General features: G+C 45.1%; 2 protein-coding genes across 2 annotated transcripts in view; one reads left to right on the top strand and one right to left on the bottom strand.

Annotated features, from left to right (window-relative positions):
* Positions 1 to 2,745: 2,745 nt before the first annotated feature.
* Positions 2,746 to 5,680, top strand: LOC142576638 (uncharacterized). Its single transcript, XM_075686855.1, has 2 exons — positions 2,746 to 3,175; positions 5,406 to 5,680. Exons 1-2 carry the CDS (start codon positions 3,161 to 3,163, stop codon positions 5,583 to 5,585), a joined length of 195 nt encoding a protein of 64 aa, XP_075542970.1. The 5' UTR covers positions 2,746 to 3,160; the 3' UTR covers positions 5,586 to 5,680.
* LOC142576631 (Na(+)/citrate cotransporter-like) overlaps positions 5,680 to 23,625 on the bottom strand; it is a 40,345-nt gene continuing 22,399 nt past the window's right edge. Inside the window, exons 8-12 of the mRNA XM_075686843.1 lie at positions 19,660 to 19,746; positions 12,929 to 13,100; positions 10,893 to 11,054; positions 9,946 to 10,083; positions 5,680 to 7,457 (exon numbers count right to left, since the gene is read on the bottom strand). Of these exons, the coding sequence (XP_075542958.1) occupies positions 7,251 to 7,457; positions 9,946 to 10,083; positions 10,893 to 11,054; positions 12,929 to 13,100; positions 19,660 to 19,746 (766 nt within the window). The 3' untranslated portion in view covers positions 5,680 to 7,250. The remainder of the gene's footprint in view (positions 7,458 to 9,945; positions 10,084 to 10,892; positions 11,055 to 12,928; positions 13,101 to 19,659; positions 19,747 to 23,625) is intronic.

Below are 23,625 nucleotides of genomic sequence, written 5' to 3' on the forward strand. Positions count from 1 at the left end.
TGCAGTGCCGCGTGCAGAAATATTCTATCTCTACGCCAGAAATCCCGTCCCTCCTTCAGCTCTCTGCTTATATAGCCCAAAAATAGTGTCTCTGTTGGGACGCAAGCGGGCGTTAATTCCTTCTTTCGTCTGTTCTGTTCCCTGAAATCAATGTCGGCTGGAGGAAACCTTTGTACAAAGACTTACGCACTGGGCTGCCCCAACTATATTAACTATAACCGTACCACGAGCATAACCTCACTGAAAACTAACCTAGCACTTTTTTCATTAGCTAACCGCCGCGATGACACCCGTCTTTCGCTATTTCATAAAATTTTCCGTAACACCACACTTCACAACGGCTTCGCACTGCGGCCTAACTACATTTTAAAGCACGTCGATCACCGTACTAAGGTATAGGAATTGAATCATGTTACCAGAAGTCTTTCTTTCAGTCTTTCATTCCCTGTACATCTCAGGAATGCAACCACCTTCCCTCAAGTGTCGTATAGCCATCACTGATAACAAGCTTTATCTTGACACAATTAGCTAACATTGTATAACCAGGAAAATTATTACGTTACCAGAACTCACCGCACTTGCTCGTTTGTTTTGTTGTTTTATTTCAATACTTTGTAACAATTCCCCCATTTAATTTCATATGGCTCTGAGGGTAGTACATAAAGAGAAATAAAATTCATGACGTATCTACCGGTGCCTGTAATTCGCGTCCAGCACCTTAAGACCCGATTGGCTATTGAAAGTGCTCTGCTAGACCATCTTCACCGGATGCTCCACGTCAATTGTGACCCTGACCAAGAACGAAGACTCACACGAGAGGAAATTCTAATAGCTGACAACCTACGATGATACTGTTGAAAAAAGTTATGCGCTTTGGTTCCCCTTCTTTGGTGGGCCGCAAGATACGACATTCAAGTAATGTCCTGTGAACTCTCAAAAAGGTATCTAGAGTTCGTCGAGGCGGGCAAGACAAGTCAGAGGGGGCAAATAGAAATTATGCAGACCAACGCGCATTGAACGCAGGTTGAAATTTTTATGCTTAGGCACTACATCGTTGACAAGCTATGCCGAAATCCAAACACTGAATCAGGCAGACGCACAGTGTGGGAGGTCGACGCAGCGATGTCAGCGGACGAAGACTATGTATGCTTGTCGAGGCAAGAATGGCGATGAGAGGTGATGCAGAGAGAACTACGACACATGTGTAAACGAATTTAAGAATTCTTTATCCTTTGTGTCAGAACGCCACATAGCTGTTCATGGAAGATTTGCCAAGAATGGGCACACAAGAAGTATCAGATACCCACCCAGCGGCACGTACCCAATGGCCCATATACATGGTGTTCCACATAACTAGCGCCAAGGACAGTAATGGGGAAAGTTGGGCTAGTTGGTGATTAATCATCATACCTCGGTGGTGTGATGTGGCTTCACCACCAAGGTATGATGATTGTGCCAAGGAGTTTAAAAAAAAGTGGTTAGCCGTAGCTGAATGAAACCAACGGCATATGGTTTGCCGTCATGTGGCGCTCCTTAGAGTATTTTTTTTTTCTGTATTCCGCTTGATTAGTTAATTAACCAACATTAATTATGCAAAATCTTTAACTTTAGCGCCAAATGTGTTTCGTTGCGTTGTAGATGTGGTTCAGAAATTACCGATACAATTTTTTGTGGCAACGCACATGCCGCGTGGCGATTTTTTTTTTTTTTTGCGTTTGAAGAGAGCCCTCGAATACGAAATAAAGCCACGTGACTGCGCTTGTGCGCTATCATATCGCAGCGCTCTCAACAGCGCGTCGAGCATATCGCTTATCAAGGACGACGGCGCTTCCTTTCCGTGTGCCACCGCCAAAGGTGCTGACGCACTGTGAAGCCGACGCCTAGAGGCGCGGCCGCTCACTTCGCCATGGCCCGCGCGCACGGTTCTTTCGCACGAACCGCGATTCTGGTAGAGATTTCTGCTTCTTTTGCTGTTTTTTTTTCGTAATAACTTCAGTAATATTTAACCTGCCGTGCATATAATCTTTCATATACTTCCAATAAAGATTAGTATTTGAGCGTCTAGAGCTTAGGTGTAGTGGTCCTTTTTTCTCTCTGTCGGTTGATTTTGAAAAAAAAAAACAAAAAAAAACGTGCTATAGCAAAGTTCGGCCTCCACTCGTCAGTTCTAGCCGACCTTCCCAAGCGGCGAATAATATTGCTGCTGAATATGGGATGCGTGCAATTTTGGTCAAGGGCGTTCAATTCCTCCTTGAACGTGGCAAGTGGTGTTGGGTCCATTACAGGTGTATGCCACCAGAAAGCACAGCTTGCGTGTCAGTCGCTTTGGATGCTGTTCAAGCTGCTTCCTTGGAGCGTTTAACCTGCCACTAGGTAGCAGCGAAAATGTGCCTACAGGCAGCCTCGTGCACCGATGAATGTAAAGAAGCCCAGAAGCTTTTTTTCTTTTTTTTTCTTTTTCTTTTTTTTTTTTGTCTTTCTCGTTATGTACCCGCCGTGGTTGTTCAGTGGCTATGGTGTTGGGCTGCTGAGCACGAGGTCGCGGGATCGAATCCCGGCCACGGCGGCCGCGTTTCGATGGGGGCGAAATGCGAAAACACCCGTGTGCTTAGATTTAGGTGCACGTTAAAGAACCCCAGGTGGTCAAAATTTCCGGAGTCCTCCACTACGGCGTGCCTCATAATCAGAAAGTGGTTTTGGCACGTAAAATCCCAAATATTATTATTATTGTCGTTATGTGCCCTTCTGATACGGACCTTTAAATTAATACACCTTGAAACGTGCAGCCGGCCGGTGAACACTGTATCAGAAAGAGCACCCGCCTCTCGCATAGACGTCGCCGAAAGCCGCGCGGGCAACCTTCCTTCCCTTCAGCCTCGGCTAACCGCGCGCCGTGATGTGCGGTCTGCGGGAACGGCCCGTCTCTCGCCGTGGGTCCCATGCCCATTGGCGCGAGACGTCGGCTGCGAGGGCTGTTGTGCCCCAAACTCGCGCGCCCACAATCCTAGAATTGGCCCGGGCGGGAACAAGAGCGACCTGTTTGGTCAGCAGCTCCGGGCAGACCCGCCTCGCTCTTGATATATAAAGGCCCATTGTTCCGCACTCCGTCTATCACTGTCTCCTCAGGAAGCCGGACGGATCGCCCTCAGCGAGCGGCACGATGAAGTTCTACACGGTAAGGGTGTGCGCCACTTCGCGCAGCTGTGCTCAGAGGCGCTAGCTCAACGCATGCGCCACGCTTCGCGCTGGGGCCACCACTTGAACCGTCGCTTACCTTTCTTTTTTTCATTTTACGCCACACGCGACAGTAAGACGACGACAGGACTTGCGCCGATTAGGAGGGCCGCGCGTGCGCAACGGTGTTCCCCTTGCGCTCGCGCAGTTCCGTCACCTTCGTAATCGAGTAGTGCAATGTTATATCGAAAGAGCGCACCGGGGCCCTTAAACCTGAGCTCAAGCGAAATGCGAGAACACAGTGCTTTTGGGGAGTGGCTGGAGTGTGCGTAGACAGCTGTCAAGCAGGACTAAACGAGATATCGCCAAATTCGAGCGCAATGCTACGCAGGTAATCGCTTTCCATTGTCGGTATTAAAGGGTTGATAGTAGTCTCGATAGACGAGTAATATAGCATCATGGATGAGCGTTGAGACTGCATCTCAGTGTGAATTTTGCTTCGCGTGAAATTCGGGCACATTGTTTATAGCACGTCGTTTCTCTGTATTGTCGTTCTATGTTAAAAGGAGAAAAGTTGTGCTTCTTTAAAGCCCGTGAAACAAAGGTCTATTTCAAAAAGCTTTTCGTCCGTAAGTGATCTTTGCCATTAACCGGCCGCCTACGCCAATGAAGGTAAGTCATCAAGATTTGCTGGAATTGGTTCCTACGATAATCGTGCTTGTACGTGCTTGTAGCGTAAGATATTTTTTTGTGAAGACTGGCCCCGGGTCCGAATTAAGAAAGCCTTTTGTTAGCAAGTGTGTTTTGCTATTGGCTGGCTTCGTTCGCTAGTATTATGCTCGGTATCAGAATTGGCTGGCATCTTCCTCACGAACAATTTCAACGTAAAAGCTTTTTTATGAATACAGGTCCATGGGCCGAATTCACAAAGCCGTTCGTTCCTAAGTGCTGTTTACCTTGAGCTGGTGGCGTTCGCTAATATTATGCCCAGCATCAGGATTTGCTAGAAAATGATCTTACAAACAATTCTAGCGTAAGAGGTTTTTATGAATATGGGCACAGGGCCGATATTCATAAAGAGTTTCTACACTTCAACTGTTTGCAAGAGAAAATTCTACAGGATCCTGATTCTGGGCGCTTTAACGGCGTAGGCGACTGGCCAATGACAAGGAGATGTAGGCGTCTATCCTTAGAAATATTGGCACGTACACTGTAAAAATGTTTACGCCTTTAAAAGTGTTTGCTTCTCACGCAGGTAACACCCCTAGCGTTATATCCTTAAAAACATTTATAGAGGACGACAATGGAGCTCTAACTAGACGTGCGATGACAAAACATGTAGTTGAAAGGTATGTAATCATTCCGACAGCCTTGGGCGCAAAGAAATATCCGACAGGAGAATTTCACAGGGATAGATATGAAACTTTATTGAAAGCACTTATTATGTCGCCTGGCACAGCAGTCATTATTTTTACTAGCAAGAAAAAGTTGGCAAACAAGATGCCATTATTGGTTTCCGCCAACAATTTGATCTTGCCTCAACTTCTTTTTGCAAGACCTTAACGGTAGGGGTGTTTCCCGTGTTACAAGCGAACAACACCCTTAAGGATGTAATTTTTACAGTGTGCCTCTCTCAACTCTTACGAACGAAAAGCGTTGCGAATTCGGGCCCTAGTCCCGTATTCGCAAAGAGCTCTTACGCAAGATGTGTTCGTAAGAGCCAATTACAGGCAAGCTCGACGTGTTATTAACGAAGGTGGCTAGCTAATGGCAAAGAGCACGAAAAGCTTCTTGAATTCAGCACCATTGAGGTTCGCTCACTTTTCTTTTTTCTCCATAGAAGCTGCCGGGCACATATTACTGAATGCAGTTTAACTGTATATTATCCACTGCTTCACGACGTGTCACACATTTTGCAACGATAGACTGAAATGCGCAATACATAAAGCTTCCTAAGGCACCATTGCGCATGTGAGAGTACTAGGTGACTAATATATATTATGCGCACAGCATTTTAATATAAAAATTTAGCCGCAGATTAATTTGATTTTGAAAAAGAAAGAACACCTGATCTAACTACAGATATCGGAAATGTAAAATTGTGTCGCTACAAATTTTCCTCGAGGCATGCTTTACAAACCTGACATCGGTTTCTCTCTACAAGGATGGTTGCACAAACAGCGCCGATGGTGCAAGCGTCTGTATCTTTTGTGTGATGAACATTTCTGCAGCTCTTCCTGCTTGCCGCACTGATCGCCGTCGCGATGGCCGGCTACCACTACGGAGGCTACGGCGGCTATGGAGGTGGTTACGGCCACGGCGGCTACGGATACCACCCAGTGGGACGCAAGTTCTACTACCACACACACATCAACCACGGATACGGGTACGGACACGGGCACTACGGCTGATCAATAAGGCACTGAAGGAAGCAGCAAGAGGCCTCGCCAAATAATCCAGCTGTGAACCTCTGGGGTACCTACGAATTAAACAGATTGTTCCTATAATCATACTGCCTAGTCATCCCCTCAGCATGCGTGCACCCGTGAGCAAACGGAAGGAGCCTCCCATTGGTTTAGGAACTGCACTGCAGCCCAAACCAACATCACAGTCTTCGCTGTTGCCTGAGGATTGAATTACGAGCAGAATTGCACACCACACGAAAATTAGAAGCAACAATAGCGGTAAAGTTTAGGGTGCCAGTGCAGTTCGGAAAAGCTATTCACGGGTAACCCTTACATTCGCTGAGCGAGTGTACAGTACGGCAGCACGCCCCGCTTAAGCGCCAATCGACCTTTCAATTCAAGAGCACACTTCAGGAGCATCCGCATCAAAACATATTTTGACGAGCACCATGCAGCGCGCGCGCTGATGCATACATACCACACGAATTAACGCTCCGCTCTCACGTTCCTTCACCGCCCCCAAGCCCTGTATAGAGTACACATGACATTCGTCGAAACAAACGCTGTACCAGGTGCTGGTGTTACGTGTCGCAATAGACTACGTAAAGCTGACGACCGAAGAGCGCCAACCTCCCAACAATCGTCGCACGCAATCGCACAAAGCGAAAGCTCGGCGTGGCGGTATCCGCGCTTCGACATTTTCTCGCACGAACAAACGGTGCGTGGGACTCGGAGCGGAAAGCAGCGCGCAAGTAGACGCTGCGCCGCTCGAGGCTGCAGACAGCGGCTAACAACGAGTTGTCGCGCGCCTTTCTCTCCGGATAGAACACAATGGGCCAGCGCCGCCCCTTCTCCGTCGCGTCGAGACCGGCCGGTGCAGCGCGCACACTAGGCCCGCAGCTTCCGCATCAATTGCGCCGAAATCAGTGAAGTGGGAGACCGCGCCGTTTCTGGGTCAAATAGACCGCGCGAGCGGTGCGAGTTTATGCCGCCACTTCCGTGCGGAACCACTTGCGCGTTGCAAGGGCGCCGTTGACAAGAGGGCCGGGCAGACCCCCTCCCCCTCCTCTTCTGGTTTTAATACCCTCACAATTTGAAAGGAACAGGCTGAGCTCTAGCTGTCCTCCTTGTGTCGCTTTTGCCGCTGCAGACGCAAAACCTTCATGGCCGCAGGGCGAAAAAAAAAAAAGAAAGGACGACTTTTGTCCGCTGAAATGCAAACTGCTTTTGGTTTCTTCTTGTCTGTAATAACGACGGAACCCTTTCCTGCGTCTGCTCACATTTACTCAATGGCTACTGAAAAGCAATTCCAACGATTCAGTTAAGCGTATCGGTACTGTGTGATTGCGAATTCAGCTATTACTACCAAAGAAGAAGACAAACTTAAGGCGGTGATCGAGTTTTTGTTAAGTAAAAGGAAAGCTGCACTCGCTCCGATGTTTGTGTAGCGAACTCCTAAGCTATCGTTCGTTACGCGAGTTGAGCTGAGGTCTTTCCACTTCAACTATATTGGACCTAAAGTAGGCGCAATACTCGTAGCGCTGAAAAGCGGCAATTGGAAATTCTTCCAAGTCTCTCGTAATGTTATATTACTTTAAGTGCATAGATTAGGTTACACAGCGTGATTTCTTATTGATGCTAAGAAACCAAATATAACGCGAAACGACGCAATCACAGAACAGGTGGGTCGAGCTGTTGAACATAAACCGGCGTCGAAGGCCGCCTTGGGCTCGCCAGCCAGTCGCCAGATGTGTTTAGGTGTTGCGAGAGCATCCAGGCCGGTAGTGCTGACCAGTTAAACACCTGATGGCCTAAAGTGTCCACGCTGATCAAGGCGCAGATGACAATTAACGCCTTCAGCAGAATCCCGTACAGCAGCTGCGAAAATATGAAGCACATCAGCAAATGTACGAGGTTTGTATTTTGTTTATTTCTTAAATTCTGCTACAATACTATAATAGCTCTGCAGGATAAGATGCTCGGTTCCTTATGCGTTACGGTCGTAGACTCATCATATTGAGGTCTGCTGTGCAGGAACAAGCAAAAAACCGTAGCATAAGGTGCGTCCATGCAAACAAACAATCCGCTTCATTACCGAGCGGCTTTGTCGGTTCGAATCTGGGGCCAAATTAAGAACACTTTTCATTCTTAAGTGCTTTCTCCCATTGGCCAGCCGGCTTCCATAATAATATTTCCAGCACCATGATTTGCTGAAATTTTCTTACGAACAATATTAGAGTAAGAGCTTTTGTGAATACGTGCCTTTATTTGTGAAGCCTGTAAATTCAGAGTGTTCTTCTACGTTAAAGAGGCCATATACATGAGGACCTGAGTATTGCAACTGTATCACATGGAATTATCCACATCTGTACAAATCAACTTGTCAATGCAATTGCTTTACATAACGTGAACTCGTGTCGACGCCTCGGGAGGCCAAGGCCGGTACTCACAACAAGGCTCTGGCGCTGGAACTATTCGCAAGAAAATATTTCAGCGAATCCTGCTACCGAACATATTATTAGCGAAGGCAGCCGGCCAGTAGCAAAGAGCACTTACGAACAAAAAACTTTGTGAATGCAGCCGCAGTTTACGCAATTCTAACTTGTGCAGTGTGCAATGTGGCACGTCTAATATGTCACCACGAAATGCTCGCGGACAGCAACATCGAAAAGTAATGCAACTAGCGCGAACATACCAACTTGTTTAGCGCTTTTTATTTTTCGTTAAAGCTACATGAATTGCTAATCACGTTCGTTGAAGAACAATCGAGAGGAAAACCACCGTTTGCGTGGTAGCATGGCATACGGAATACATTTTTGTCCACCACGTTAACCAGTTTAAGAAGGAATTATATTAGCCCGACCATTGCCTTCAGTAACGCGTCATTCAGAAGGTTTGAAATCCATTTCAATAAAAGTTGTGAAATCTGAACGCTACGCAAGAATATATTAAAACGTTCTTTTTTTGTTGCAGTTTTTCTTTTTCACGCAGAACGGATTAACACATGCACACACCGGCCACACATTGCAGTTTCATTGGTCCCACAAAATAGACATACTTGATCGATGAGTAAGCTTCTTCAAGTTCACTTTGTAGCTGCTTAATGCGAAAATTAGTCACCTTGACTCTAATAATGTAGTTTAACGCATACGTACATGACTTTAACGAACGCGTGCTTGCATCCTGATATGTCCTGAACGCAGACCTGCTTGCTTGCCCCTCTAAAGTAGAGATACGCACAAGGGAATTTCCTTGTGTGTCATGAAGAGCGCGCAATACGCGTCTTCTAAGTGAACAGATAAGAAAGATACAAAACAAACAAAAATCTAAAAAAATATATTCTCTTCTAGTCACTCTTACAAATTAGTACGAAGATCTGTTTCAAAGGATATCACACTTGTTCGAAATTTTGGTTCTTGTTTGGTTCTTCACAGACACTGCTGAAACAGCATACTGCCGCAGGAACTTATCAAAAGCTTTTTTAACCTAGTTACGAGCATACTGACCAATACAAACCTGTATCGTGCTTTCCCTCGTCCTGAGCTCACCGCTCGTCTAAGTCTGGTGCTATCCTTACCATGCATACGACCTTGTGCAGATGAAACGTTCGCATCGGATACGTATGACATTGAGTGACCACTTAATTTTTTCCTATTTATTTACCTATAGTCCAGATATATACATGCCTTACCTTGCGACAGGTTTGCATGCACTCTGCGACGGCGTCGCAAGAGCACTCGCGCGGACACCTTGCCGCAGCTGTGTCGCGAGAACTATATCAACCATTTGCCAATCACTTTACACCTGATATTACCAACCTAAGCCTGTCGTTACCAACGGCGGCAGAGAAAGCCAGCACCTCAGCGAGGCAGCGAGCAGAGGCTATTCTTTGAATCTGGCCGATGTTGATGCGTCGGGAGAAATATTTGTCCAAGATGATCATAAGACGTGCTCTGCGCGCATAGTGCATTCGATGCTATTCTTTGAATCTGGCCGATATTGATGCGTCGGGAGAAATATTTGACCAAGATGACCATAAGACGTGCTCTGCGCACAAAGTGCATTCGATGCGTTCAAACTGCTTCAAGGATTGTATCTTCAAAAATACTCTGAAAAGAGACTACAAGCCAGAATAACCTCATTATAATACCCCTGGCCTTATAGTGCCATTCCGTTAGGCTGTATTCAAGGCACAATATGGGGAAGGGGGGATGAGGGGGTAGCGCCTATGCATTTCACTACATGCTTTTCGTGGACCCATAGAGGACTACTCCTGTGCGGAAGAATTTGAGAGAATTGAAGGCCCCACATCCCACAATGAAAGGTCCCACAATGAAAGATCCCACAATGAAAGGTCCAAACTAACCATAGACAGTGGTCCGATGTCGGTCAGCTCATTCAGCAAGGCGATAGTGACACGTGCCGTCGGGAACACCATGGAGCTCGAAGCCGCCACGGTGACCGGCAGTGCGTAGTACAGGGGGTTGCAGGGCCGGACCAAGGCCTGCAAGCGGCGTTTCGCAACATTCAAGGATCGTGTGAAACCGAACAATGCATAGCACGCTGAGCCGCGTCACGCCGGTATGTGAAACGACGAGGAGCAAAAGTTCGCTTACTGCGACACAGAAGCAATTATTAATCGTAATGGATAGATTGAGCGATAACGCGGTGCACTCGATGGAAACCTTCTGTCTGAAAACGCACGCTCGTGATATTGCAGTTAAGTGATACTTGGCTTTTGAGGATTGTGTTGACAAAATGTTGAGCACGTCGGCTCCCCGTCATTAACTAGCTGACGACGCTGTGTACCGCTGCTTTGGAGGCAATATGCAATTTTCAGTAAGCAGTTGTGAAGTGATGATAATCGTAGTACTCATTGGCGGCCGATTTTCTGTGACGGCGAATTGCAGAAATGCTTGGGGACTTAGATATAGGTCCACATTAAAGGACCCAAGGTGCTAAAATTATTGCGCAGTCAACCACTACAACGTGCATTATATATATATATATATATATATATAGTGTGTGTGTGTGTGTGTGTGTGTGTGTGTGTGTGTGTGTGTGTGTGTGTGTGTGTGTGTGTGTGTGTGTGTGTGTGTGTGTGTGTGTGTGTGTGTGTGTGTGTGTGTGTGTGTGTGTGTGTGTGTGTGTGTGTGTGTGTGTGTGTGTGTGTGTGTGTGTGTGTGTGTGTGTGTGTGTGTGTGTGTGTGTGTGTGTGTGTGTGTGTGTGTGTGTGTGTGTGTGTGTGTGTGTGTGTGTGTGTGTGTTCTCTTCCTGTAATGCTTGATATGCAAGAGAGGTCGTCAAACTCACGGCTTCAGTCGCCACGGGCAAGAGGATCCGCACAGTATGGCGGCTGCTGAACAATTCAGTCATGAAGGCGGCGCAAACGGTTAGAGATGCTTGCGACAATGGTCTGCTGTAAGCTTGAAGACTTATGAGATGGTCTCTCAGCCAGACTGCAAACTTGCTGCTCTACAATGAAAAAGAGTAAGACAGTAGCACATAGGAAAACAAGTATGCCATTATTTGTTTTATATTGCTTTAAACTCTCCAGCTTACCTAATTAACAAATTCAAGAATGAGGAATAAGTCGAGAAAATATTCTAAAAAGCAATTCTTTCAGGATCAATTGGTCTGTTTCTGCCTGAGAAAAGTAACACCCCTCTCCCCCCTCCTCAGCACAAGCACACAAACATACATTAACAAACACACAATACGCAGAACTGTATTCTCTATTTCACTTGCATGTGTTTCTTCCACAAAGGCTAAATTTGTACAGCGTAACAAAACACCACGGGCCAAACTAAAAAAAAGGAATTTCTTCCGTAAGTGCTCTTTGCGAACTGACCAAGCCCCTTGGCTAATAGTAGCAATACGTCCAGCATCACGATCGGCTAGAATTCGCTGTAATGAGAAATTCCAGCGCAAGAACATTTTCGTGAATTCGGCTCGGAGTCGTGTTCACAACAACGGTCTTACGCTAGGACTGTTTGTACGAGCCGATGACAGCCAATCGGGATGTTGGGCATAGTTTAACCGAAGTTGAAAACCAATAACAAACGACACTAACGAACGGAAGGCCTCCCCACGGGCCGAATTCATAAGTTCGTAAGTGATGTTTCTCATTTGCCTGCTATATTCACTGATATTACGTCCAACAACGCAATTGGCTTGTATATGCCAACCACTTGTGGTAGGCGCCAGAACGCCGACCAATCGGGAAACGTTCTTACAAAAGAAAGTTAAATGTTGCGAACACGAGCCCAGGGGCGCTATAACGCAAAACTATTCCAAACTTTTCTATTCCAATTCTCTAATCAGCCCTCCGCGATTGGTGAAAAACTTTTTTGGACCCCCCCCCCCCCACTTCACCTGTCTGTCACGCCACGTCACGAAACCGCGATAGCTCCCCATTTGATATGACGTGTACATACTGATTATGCATGATTTGACCGAAGAAAACAAATATATTTATTTCTGATTCGACACCTTTTCGCCATTAGCCCTCGGCTATTGGTCAAAAGTTTTCTGGCTGCACCCACTTCACCTGCCTGTCACGCGACGTCACGAAACTGCAAGAATCACCGCGTCAAAGTCACGTGTACGCGATAAAGATGCATTATTATGCCGAACAAAACTGAATTTCCTTCTGAATAGCTGCAGGCTGCCCCGTTCCGAAACGAATAAAAGATGGCTGCCGCCAATCGTTCAGGCACTGGCTACTCGCGCCTGCCGGATAGCATGGGTTTATTTGCGTATAATAAATCTTTTTGCGTGGCCGTGTAACGTTTACGAGCATTTTCGGCACGCTTACAGCCTCGTTCTGCCAGCTCTTCTTTGCTGATGATCCGTTTTAGCCTCATTCTTAAGCTTCCGTTGCATGCCGCCGCGATTGTCGACGAGCCACCGTAAGCTAAGTAAGGGAAAGCGGACAAATCACAGACGCCGGCACCACCCTCTTCACCCGGTTATCGATTTTCAGTTCTGTGACTCGGCCCCAACGAATCCCTCTCCACTTGAGCGTGCTCCCCGCCTTAGATAAGACAAGCCGCTCAGTGTAGGCAATGTTATTCGTTTTTCACGCAAACAAAAGTGACCTCCTATATAAACGAGAAGAGCGCTTGATTGGTCTGCTCAGACAACTCTGCGAGTGACCACCCGATGCTTGCGTCGGTGGTTATGCAAATTTGACGTCAGGAGATTGGAATAAAAACATATTGGAATAGTTTTACGGTATAGGGTCCCAGCAAGCGTACTTCTCGTTGTTTTCGTCTTGAAAGTTCGGCGAGTGTGCCAGTGCTATGCGCGAGAAAGAAATTACATTCAACCAGCGACACACAGACTACCTTGACGATGAAAGAGAGCGTGAAGGTGCCTCCATATGTGATGACAGCTCCCCAGGGCAGCCTTTGCACAATGAAGCGGAGGCCCGCTGTAGGTGGCTTGCCGCACCAGGTCCAAGGCAGTGAGAACAGGGCCACGATGACAATAAAATCTAATTCGAGCTTTTCGTAGACTCTGCAAATCACACATGCGCAGCCAAAGCCGCGCAACTGGCTTTTGCGAACGGAGATAGCAAGCATTACCCGCTAAGTGCAACGATGGCCCATTCGTGAAAAAACAAGTTGCATACATAACGTTCTTTTACCATTGTTTGTTCCAGTAAAATGACAGATTTTGCCTGGAATAAAAAAGTTCCTCGTATATTTTCTCAGAATATATGTTATAGCTTATAGGACATATAAAAGCTTCTGTATTGCGGAAGCTACCTGTTTTACCCAACGTCAGTCAATGAGCGCGTGCAAAAAGCATATACAAGATTGCTTCAAGGCCTATCATAAAAACAGCATTTCCATCACACCTCAGAAAATGAGACGTACACCCAAACGCTGCTAAGTGCTACAAAGGAAATCCATACGGGTTCCTCCAAAGAAAAGCCTCGTAGTTGAAGAAAATTTCGTCCTGGTCCGGGACTTGAGCCCACGACCACCGCCTTTCCGGGGCTGCCGCTCCACCATCTGAGCTAACCAGGCGGCTAGCAGATGGCAAGGCGAGTCCGAATTGGGGTCATTCCACGTCAAGTGTCCCAACCTTGGCGCTCGACCATCAGCACTTTCCTTGAAAAAAAATGAGGACTATCTATTTGAAGCAAGAAGTCTTTCTGTAAAATAATTTTGCGAAAAAGAATTTTCAGCACCGTACGAACATGCGAAGTTTTTTTGAAAGCTCGAAAGTACGAGTCGTAAAACGCATTCTCAAAAAATTTTCTCTTCTTAAATTAGGCGAGCACACGATTGTTCCTTGAGAATGAAGATAAGTTGCTTTTCACTTAAAAAAGGTGTTATCGATCTTTACGTTCCCGTGAGTTTTTTATGCGTCACTAAATATACAAAATTTGGTGCATATTCGGAATTTTTTTACAGAAAGATAACTTTACTGAAAGGTTATATTTCACAGTAACTAATTGCCAGTAAGTTTTACTGTAAGTGATAAATAAGTTGGGACGAATATAACGTGAAATGGGCCTGTGCAGCGGGCGACAAAATTGCAAGAAAGTTAGTTTTAGCCTATGTTTAGTCGTTATTTTAGCATTGAGATGGTCTGGGTAAAAATACGCTAAATAGTGTATTTATTAGAAACATTCATTTTGTACAAACGGAGAAACTTTTATCAAATTACTTTTTGTTTTAAGCAAGAAAACATTCTTGAATTTGTGTTATGCCGGTCTCTGCCTGCACGTGTTCCCCCTCGTAGGAAAGCGTCCTAGCGGTAAGTAGAACTTGCGCGGACGCGAAATTTCCTGAGTCGATGGAGGAACGTCTAGACATGATAATCAGCTCCTCAAGTTTTTCTTGAATGCTTTATTAGAAAAAATTAACCTAGCCAATAAAAAACGCGAGCCCCAATAGAGCGCATTTAACGGGATGTCGCAGTACACCGACGGCCTGCATAGCGTCGTCATGCGGCATCGGAAAGTTACGCTGGTGTGTACAGAGTGCACTTAGGTACACTAAAATTTAGAAGTGGGCGAAAACTTTGTGAATAAGAAAACAATGTGTTGCTTTATTACGGCAAATATGTATAAAATATCAGACAACACAATCGTGTTCTGGCGACCATGTTGGCAATGATGTTAAAGGAGTGATGTCGACTCGTCATTAAATGTTTTGGCTTGCTTAAGTTCAAATTACTGCATTTAAAAAGATGATGTAAAGAAATAAATACGTTTAGTTGCTCGCCCTCTCTCTCTTTCTTGTAGTTAAATGTTAAATTCAGACCGAATGAGGCAGTCCGCTGACCTATGGGAAGCGCCGGATTTAACATCCAGTCTGCGATAACTAAAGAAAAAATGGCAACGCTCGTTCGAGTTATCGACTGTAAATAGGTTGCGGCTGTAACCCTAAAACGCGCTCCTATGCTTCTCAGATGCGTTATATTTTTTCACAAAAAACCTAGTAGGTTTCAATGCTTACACTTCCCCTGGTGGTCTTCTTGCAAAAATGTTTAGAATAAGGTAAGAATGACGTCTCTTAGGCATTAAAAGGCTACAATAATTGCTTTAAATAAAGGTACGGAGATTTCAAGTGCAAATATTTCCGGTACCTGCAGCTACAATGAATTTCTGTAGTGGCTCTAGCAAGACATCAGAACTTTTATGGGTGATATCTGCCAGAGAAGTCAGACTATATATGCTGAAGCGTGGAAAGACTCATCCAGATCCGCCTAGAGGATTACAGTTTTGACTGTGCCACTTTTGCGTTATAGAATAAGAACAACATCAGATACTTTTCTTCGTGGTTGTACTTAATAGGCTTCTTGTACATCCGTGTTTAGAGTTGTCGCACTCATTTTTGCATATGTCGGAAAGCAGGAATAAAAAAACGCATGCTATTTATTTGGCACACGTTTATGGTATCCGACATGGAGGAAGCGAACCCAGGACAGGCCCCGACCAGCCCGAACGTATGGCAGAGAGTGTGGCGGATCTCACGTGCTGTTTTTCGCAAAAGAGCACTGGGACGGTTACCCCAAATGTCAACACAGCCATAGCAACCGCGCTCACGAAGCTTTCGCAGCTACCTTCGGTCTCTGAAAAGTGAGATAAGATTTTTCCGCCGGTGTCTTTTTCGCAAAAAATCTAGTTCGCGAAAAAAGCTGGCTTTTGAGTGGGGTGTGTAAGCTTGAAAGTTGGGTCTGTGAGGGTGAGTGTCAGCCAGCAACATATACACTCAAGCAACCACGGCGCGGGTCTTCATCGTCTTCTTCAACGTGCCACGGAAAAAAACCGGAGCGTGTCTGCTTCACTAAAACTGCTACAGAAGTTTCGTCGGCTTTGTTTTGACGCGAGTCAGCAGCACACACTTCCGGTGGTTCGTAAGAATGCAAGTTCAAACTTCGCACCCATCTGCTCCGGCGAGCTGCAGAGCCGCTGATTCCAGGCGCAACATTTTTACAGTCGATAGCTCGAACGAGCCTTGCCATATTTTTCTTCCGTTATCGCAGACTGGATGTTAAATCCGGCGCTTCCCAAAGGTCAGCGGACTGCCTCATTCGGTCTTAATTTAACATTCAACTACAAGAAAGACAGAGAGGGCGAGCAACTAAACGTATTAATTTCTTTACATCATCTTTTTAAATGCAGTAGTTTGAACTTAAGCATGCCAAAACATTTAATGACGAGTCGACATCACTCCTCTAACATCATCGCCAACATGGTCGCCAGAACACGATTCTGTTGTCTGATATTTGCTACATATTTGCCGCAATAAAGCAACGGATTGTTTTCTTATTCACAAAGTTTTCGCCCATTTCTAAATCTTAGTGTACGTAACTGCGCTCTGTACTCACTGGCGTAACTTTCCGATGCCGCATGACGACGCTATGCAGCCGTCGCTGTACGGCGACATCCTGTTAAATGCGCTCGATTGGGGCTCGCGTTTTTTATTGGCTAGGCTAATAATTTCAAATAAAGCACTCAAGCAAAAACTTGAGGAGCTGATTATCATGTCTAGATGTTCCTCCATCGACTCAGGAAATTTTGCGTCCGCGCAAGTTCTACTTACCGCTAGGACGCTTTCCTACGAAGGGGAAACACGTGCAAGCACAGAGACCGGTATAACACAAATTCATAAATGTTTTTCTTGCTTAAAACAAAAAGTAATTTGATAAAAGTTTCTCTTTTTGTATACAATGAATGCTTCTAATCAATACACTATTTAGTGTATTTTTACGCAGACCACCTCAATGCTAAAATTTACGACTAAACATAGGCTAAAACTAACTTTCTTGCAACTTTGTCGCCAGCTATACAGGCCATTTCATGTCATATTCGTCCCAAATTATTTTTCACTTACAGTACAACTTGCTGGCAATTAGTTACTACAAAATATAACCTTTCGGTAAAAGTTATCTTTCTGCAAAAAAAATCCCCATATGCACCAAATTTTGCATATCTAGTGCCGTATAAAAAACTCACGGCAACGTAAAGATCGATAACACCTTTTTTTTAGGTGAAAAGCATATCTTCATTCTCAAGGAAAAATTGTGTGCTCGCCTAATTTAAGAAGAGAAAATTTTTTGACAATGCGTTTTACGATTCATACTTTCGCGCTTTCTAAAAAAACTTCACATGTTCCTAGCGGTGCTGAAAATTTTTTTTTCGCAAGAATATTTTACAGAAATACTTCTTGCTTTAAACAGATAGTCCTCAATTTTTTTTCAAAGAAATCGCTGATTGTCGAGCGCCAAGGTTAGAACAGTTGACGTGGAATGACCCACTTGTCAACAACTCGAAGCAAAGGCAAGAGTTTGATGTAATAGTTCTGCGGAAATCCGCAAGGTGGAGAGAAGTCATTAATAAAGGGAAAATGAGGAAACTTTCGAAGAACCAATACAGGTTTCCTTTGTAGCACTTAGCTACTTCTGGGTGGACGCCTCATTTTTCATTTATTAATTACTTCTTTCCACCGTGCGGGTGGAGTGAACTATTACGCAAAATTGACAGGCCCGATAAGTCAATAAAATGGAGAAAGGTAGCTAGTACTGAAATCATCGACGTGCTCTGAATGACCACCCCTGCGGACCATCATTCAATTTAAATGATTGTTTACTCAACTTCCTTTACGAGTTTATTTCATTTCACGCCGCCACTGTCTCTGATGTGGTGCTGTTTTGTTGCTCGTAAAAGAAGGTGCCAATAAAGCTTTTACACGCGGTGAGTGGCAGACCACATTCGAATCAGATTTGGTGTTTCATATATCGCGGCGATAATTAACAGCGACGCTGATAAAGAGCTAGAATGAATAGCCATAATGCACAAGTATACGTTGTGTGATCAGGGCAAGAACAGGCCCTGATCACACAGCTTGTAGCGTTCGTAGCTCCTCACCTCTCCAACCACCGCCATACTTCAGGAAAAAGAGACCCGCCGCAATCGCCCATGTAGCAATGACGTTGTGCCGCCTAGCCTGAGGTCGTGGGTTCGATCCACGCGGCGGCATTCCGATGGGGCCGGAACGCAAGGAAACGCTCGTGTGCCATGCATTGGGTGCACGTTAAATACCCGCCGTGGATGCTTAGTGGCTATGGTGTCGGGCTGCTAAGCACGAGGTCGCGGGATCGAATCCCGGCCACGGCGGCCGCATTTAGATGGGGCTAAATGCGAAAACACCCGTGTTCTTAAATTTAGGCGCACGTTAATGTACCCCAGGTGGCCCAAACTTACTGTGCGCCCCATAATCAGATCGTGATTTTGGCACGCAAAACCCCGTAATCAACTTTTTTTTTTTTGGTGAAAGTTAAACAACCCCAGCAACCCAAGCCCCCGACAACGGCGTGCCTTGTAAACGTAAAACCTCAGAATTTATTCTATCGTTTTTTCTTTCAAGAAAAGGAAACGAATGTTAAATGAACTGACTTGGCCCACGACGATTCCCGCGCCTGCGCCCGGTCAAACCCAAACTGTGCCCATCCATGCTTGTCTGCTTCTTATCTACGTCCTCAGATAGAACCAACAAAAAATTTTATTGTTTTAAATGAAAATACTCGAAAAGCCAGACAATATTCGAATGGAGACGTTGTGGTCTTCAAGCAGTGCTTTCGGCAGTGGCAGCGGTGTTTGAGGCAAAAGCGCCATTGTGAACAATTCTTTGAATAAGCATAACGTAGGGTAAACTTCTATCGATATGGTAGAAATTGATTAATTCATTAAGTTTCATGACCAGTGTTACCAATTTCTGATTAGAATTAGAAGTGTGCGTCGGCGTGTCGGTAGCTGCAAAAGTCAATGTTGCTGCATGGGCCATTATGACTTCATTGTATGTTCATATCATGCGCGGCCAAACCCAGAATGACCACATCTTCCGCGTTAAATTCTGTAAGAACTTGAGATTGCACGAAAAAGTACCACAGTGAAGAAAACTGCTTGCATTCTAATGCGCTTTTAAGCGTGATATCCTGATATGAGGAATAAATATTATCTTCAGAACACGCACTTCCTTGCGTACGTCAAATATACTTCTATTCGAATCATTTTCTTGGAAAAATACTTCAAAACTTTAAAGCAGATTCATTTACAGACATCTCGGTAGTTGTGTTGATAGACCATAGCTCACGACCAACATTGGTTTGAACACCATCTACGATTCTCTGTTTTTACTTACCCTGTTAAATAGATATGCACAACATAAAAATCTTGCAGTGTGTTTCTAAGTTCCATGCAAAATCAAAATTTCACGCGTTTTCAGGGTCTTTTGTATCAAGCCAGTGCGGAAAATTTAGCCGGATTACTTTATAATATCGACGACGCGAGGTTGTACTGTGTTTGAACTGATTACACGATTAAGTCGTTTTGACATCATTGGCGTAAGAAGGTCAGTTATGACCTGTTAGCCATGAGTAACCATTGGAAATTGTATACAAGTGCCATGGTAACTCTGTGACTGGATTTTTTCTTTCTCTACTAAAATAATGTGTGAACACAGGAATCAAAGAACAATGAACGACACCAGAATGAGCACGTACAAAACGCCACTTAATCAATAATAATTTCTCATGCAGTTTATCTGAAGGTACGCACGGTGTATTTAGGATCATCCCTGAGACCGATGCGACGTATATGCCCAACCAAATTACGATCAGCACTGCTGGCACGAACTCTGCCACCCTGCAAGACCAGATGATTTTCGTTTGATTGATGGTCGCTTCGAAGAAAAACAAAAGCCTTTAGGAGGCTGAGGAGTACAAAAAAAATGTTAGTAAATTCACGCAGTTTCCGGCACAGAAAGATAAGACAAGATCGCACACTTCAGTGGTCCATCCTAGGAGACCTGCATTGAATCCGCCAACGGCATAGCCGCAGGATTATAAAGTTATTAATGATCAGAAAATATATTGACCGAAGCATTAGAGAATCTCTTAAAAGTGCGGAAGGGGGCGAAATGCGAGAACACCCCTGTACTTAGATTTAGGTGCACGTTAAAGAACCGCAGTAGGCCCAAATTTGCGGAGTCCTCCGTTACGGCATGCCTCATAATCAGATCGTGAATTAGGCAGGCAAAACCTCATAAAAAAATAATAAAAGCACAGAAACTTCGCTTGCTCGCGCAATGGCACGGAAGAGAGAAATTATTTCGCATCACTTAGCGGTGATTCTGCACATCATTCAGTCATGATGAACAGAACAGGGGCCAAATTCGCAAAGCATTCTGTTCATAAGTGTTTTGGGCCATTGGCAGGCCGTATTCGCGAATAATATACTGTCACGCATGAAACAATTATACTAAAAAACAGGCGTACAGGCGCACTGGGTGAACAATTGGCGTGCGGATGGTGTCGGTTGTTGAACGACTCCTCTTTGCGATCTATATTAATGACCTTCCTAACTGCCTCATATTGTCGTTAATTAAACTATCGGCGGATGACTGCGTTCTGTATCACAAAATGACTGACACATCTGGCTGTAATAAGCTCCAACACTGCATTGACCATATATAAGAGGTGTCCGAATAGGATAGGAAGCTAAATATAGAAAACTGTAAACTGATTACAAGTACTATCGCGCTCAGTATGAGCTACAACGAGCGAGCGCGAGGCAGAGCGCTGTCCCAGATTGGATAGTAGCGCCGATTGTCACCATGTTCCTAACTTAAAGGGAGAGGGTTCTGTTGTTAGTTCTTTGAACATCGCACCTTCATGCTTGCTTTCGCGCTCTCTCCCAGACTTGAGGACAAAATTTTTTTATCAGGAAAATAATCTTAACAGATTAGTGGCCACCTTTTGTGCGACCTGGCTATCATCAAAGTTTCTGTAACTGAAAACAGCCGTCATCTCAGAATTGTATGCTTCATTTACCGCCTCTTGATGCGTCGTCACGTAAGTGTCTGGATTACTGCTCAATGCCTGCCTTCGCCGCTTTTTCTGCATTCCTGCGTGCGATTGCAGTATCCGCAATATAAGCGTCGGTGAGAACTCACTGCCCCTTATCTTCAATATTTCACCGGTTGAAGTTAATTGACGTATAGAATCGCACAAGAGGCGGCCACCGTCTATCCTTATCGCTTTCGTGAGAGAGTGAGGTCCAGATTTTGCGAATTGGGAGATAGGGTAAAGGCGGGCATGAAGGACACCTATTGGAAAAAAGAACAGTGGAACCCTCTCTCTTTAACTTGAGAAGACAGCGCCCATCGGCGCCGCTCTCCAACCTCGGTGAGCGATTTCCCACGTGCTTGCGCCTACTGAGCGTGAGCCTATACGTTCATATTGAGCTCGATAGTATGTCGTTGATTTCACATCGACACTGCGCTGAACCGTACTCTCAGTGGTTTGCCTCTGTTACCTATGACGTGCTAGAAGTACTTTGGTCTTAAAGTTATGAACTACCGCTCATGGCATGCCCAGGACGACTACAATTCTAACAGCACCAACCGCATTTACGGCTATCTGCGGCGGAATTCCAACTCTGTACTGACTTCCCTTGAAGGGCCCCTCACCAGGTCTGGCCATGCTGCCCTGACAAGCATAGTGCATAATATGCGCGCAAACAATTGTGTCTACTAAGTGTTACATCACAACCCGCCACGGAAAGAGCTTAAATTTCAAAGCAAACGCCGTTTGCATTTCCCCTTGCGGGCGTTGCGCTCCCAGCCGGAGAGTCGACATCAATCGCACCAGTGCGACGTCACAAGGGTGCTGTGACGTCGCTCACATTGACACGTAACTTCAAGAATTATTTAAGGTAACATAAGTCACTTCATTAATCTGTTGCTTCAATAGACGAATTAAATTTGACAGAAATAATAGAACATACAAAGCAACTGCCTGTGTGTTTTCGTTTTATTTCGTACCGTAGCAAGAGAGATGTACTTTCGATTCGTCTGCTCGTTTCCACGTCATGCAGTCGCGCGTGCAGAGAACGAAAGTGTGTCACTTTCTAGCATGTTTCAGCGCCACGATCATGTTCTTTCATCCTCTCGCGTCTGCCTCAGCGCTCGTGATTGTGGAGCTGTCTTATACCGCTAATCAGTTGTTCTCGCGCAGAGCGAGCAATATCATCCGCAGCGCGGAACGATACAAATGCAACAGCTCGCGTGCGAGACCATCACTGGAAGTGCGCCACTCAGCAAAAACGCGAGAGAGCGAAAAAAAAGAACGAACGAGGCGCCCATGACGTATTCGTCACGCGATCCTCCGGCTACGGCTTGAGAGAACACAGGGAAGGAATTAAGCTTGCGGAGGCTAGCGGGGCAAGCGGAGAGAGTGTCCATGTTGGCGGTGGCGCTCGCCTCCTGAAATCATGGGTTCGCGGCTCTTCAAATATTTCTATCTCTGCTATTAGTACACTAATTTGAAAAATTCTTGCCGCAGAACACTACTTAGAGGGCCTGTAACAACTTCTAACGCATAACTCAAGTTTTCTATGTAGCCTGGTGAGGGGCCCTTTAACCTAACTTTTGCAAAACACTCGTTCGATGAAAATTAGTATATGCACCTGCCATTCATGACCCCGGTCAGCCTAACCTTGTGAACACGCTTGAAATCGTTCGAAATCTAGACACTTGTTACGTTCCATCCACTTAATCGCGTCGTGCCAGTGTCACGTCGAGGAAGACCAGATTAAACCTGCTCGATCTTTCAACGCGTTGTGAGTATTCCCGCATCTCTCTGTCAAAATATATCATTATAATCCTGTTTAGAAAGAACCAATTTTATCTCATCCTACTAACATTTCACCAAGGTCAGAATGCTACGTCAGAGAGATTTAGCGTGTCCAGTATTTGGGTGAACGCAAGCGGACTGGGCGTTTTACCGGATGAGCGGAGGCGCACACGTAAACGGCCTACACAGTGCAGCCACATGGTGGAGCAGCACTCAATTACATAAACACATAACCAATATTACAGTAACCAAGTGTATTCTACTTCGCTACATGCTGATGTAAATTTTCAGCAGCAATACGATTACGCTGCTGCCGAAAATTTACTCCAGCAGCAAACTGAAATATCCTATGTTACTGCAATATTAGCTGTTTCTCTGGTTGATCTCTACGCCACCAGGTGGGTGCACCGTGCAGGCCTTTTACGTTTTCGCCTCTGCTCAGCAGGATACCGGACACGCTAAAACTATCTGTTAAGAAACGATTGGCCTGCTTACCTTACGAACTTGATTAACGGATCTTTGATCCCTAGGACAAGAGTCCACTGGAACCACCTTCCTGTTTCTATCGCTCTCATCACGGCCTGTATCCACTTCAAGTCGGATCTTTACCATGATTTTTGTTAAATTGAAAGGGTATGTATTTTCACCACTCCTTTTTGTAACGCTTTCGGACCTTGAGGGTATTTGAGATAGATAGATAGATAGATAGATAGATAGATAGATAGATAGATAGATAGATAGATAGATAGATAGATAGATAGATAGATAGATAGAGATAGAGAGATAGATAGATAGATAGATAGATAGATAGATAGATAGATAGATAGATAGATAGATAGATAGATAGATATGCCCAGTTTTAACGTATTTTTTATATGGGCCCAGAGAA

Source organism: Dermacentor variabilis, chromosome 1 (assembly GCF_050947875.1).
Source record: "Dermacentor variabilis isolate Ectoservices chromosome 1, ASM5094787v1, whole genome shotgun sequence".
In the NCBI taxonomy this organism is placed as follows: Eukaryota; Metazoa; Arthropoda; class Arachnida; order Ixodida; family Ixodidae; genus Dermacentor; species Dermacentor variabilis.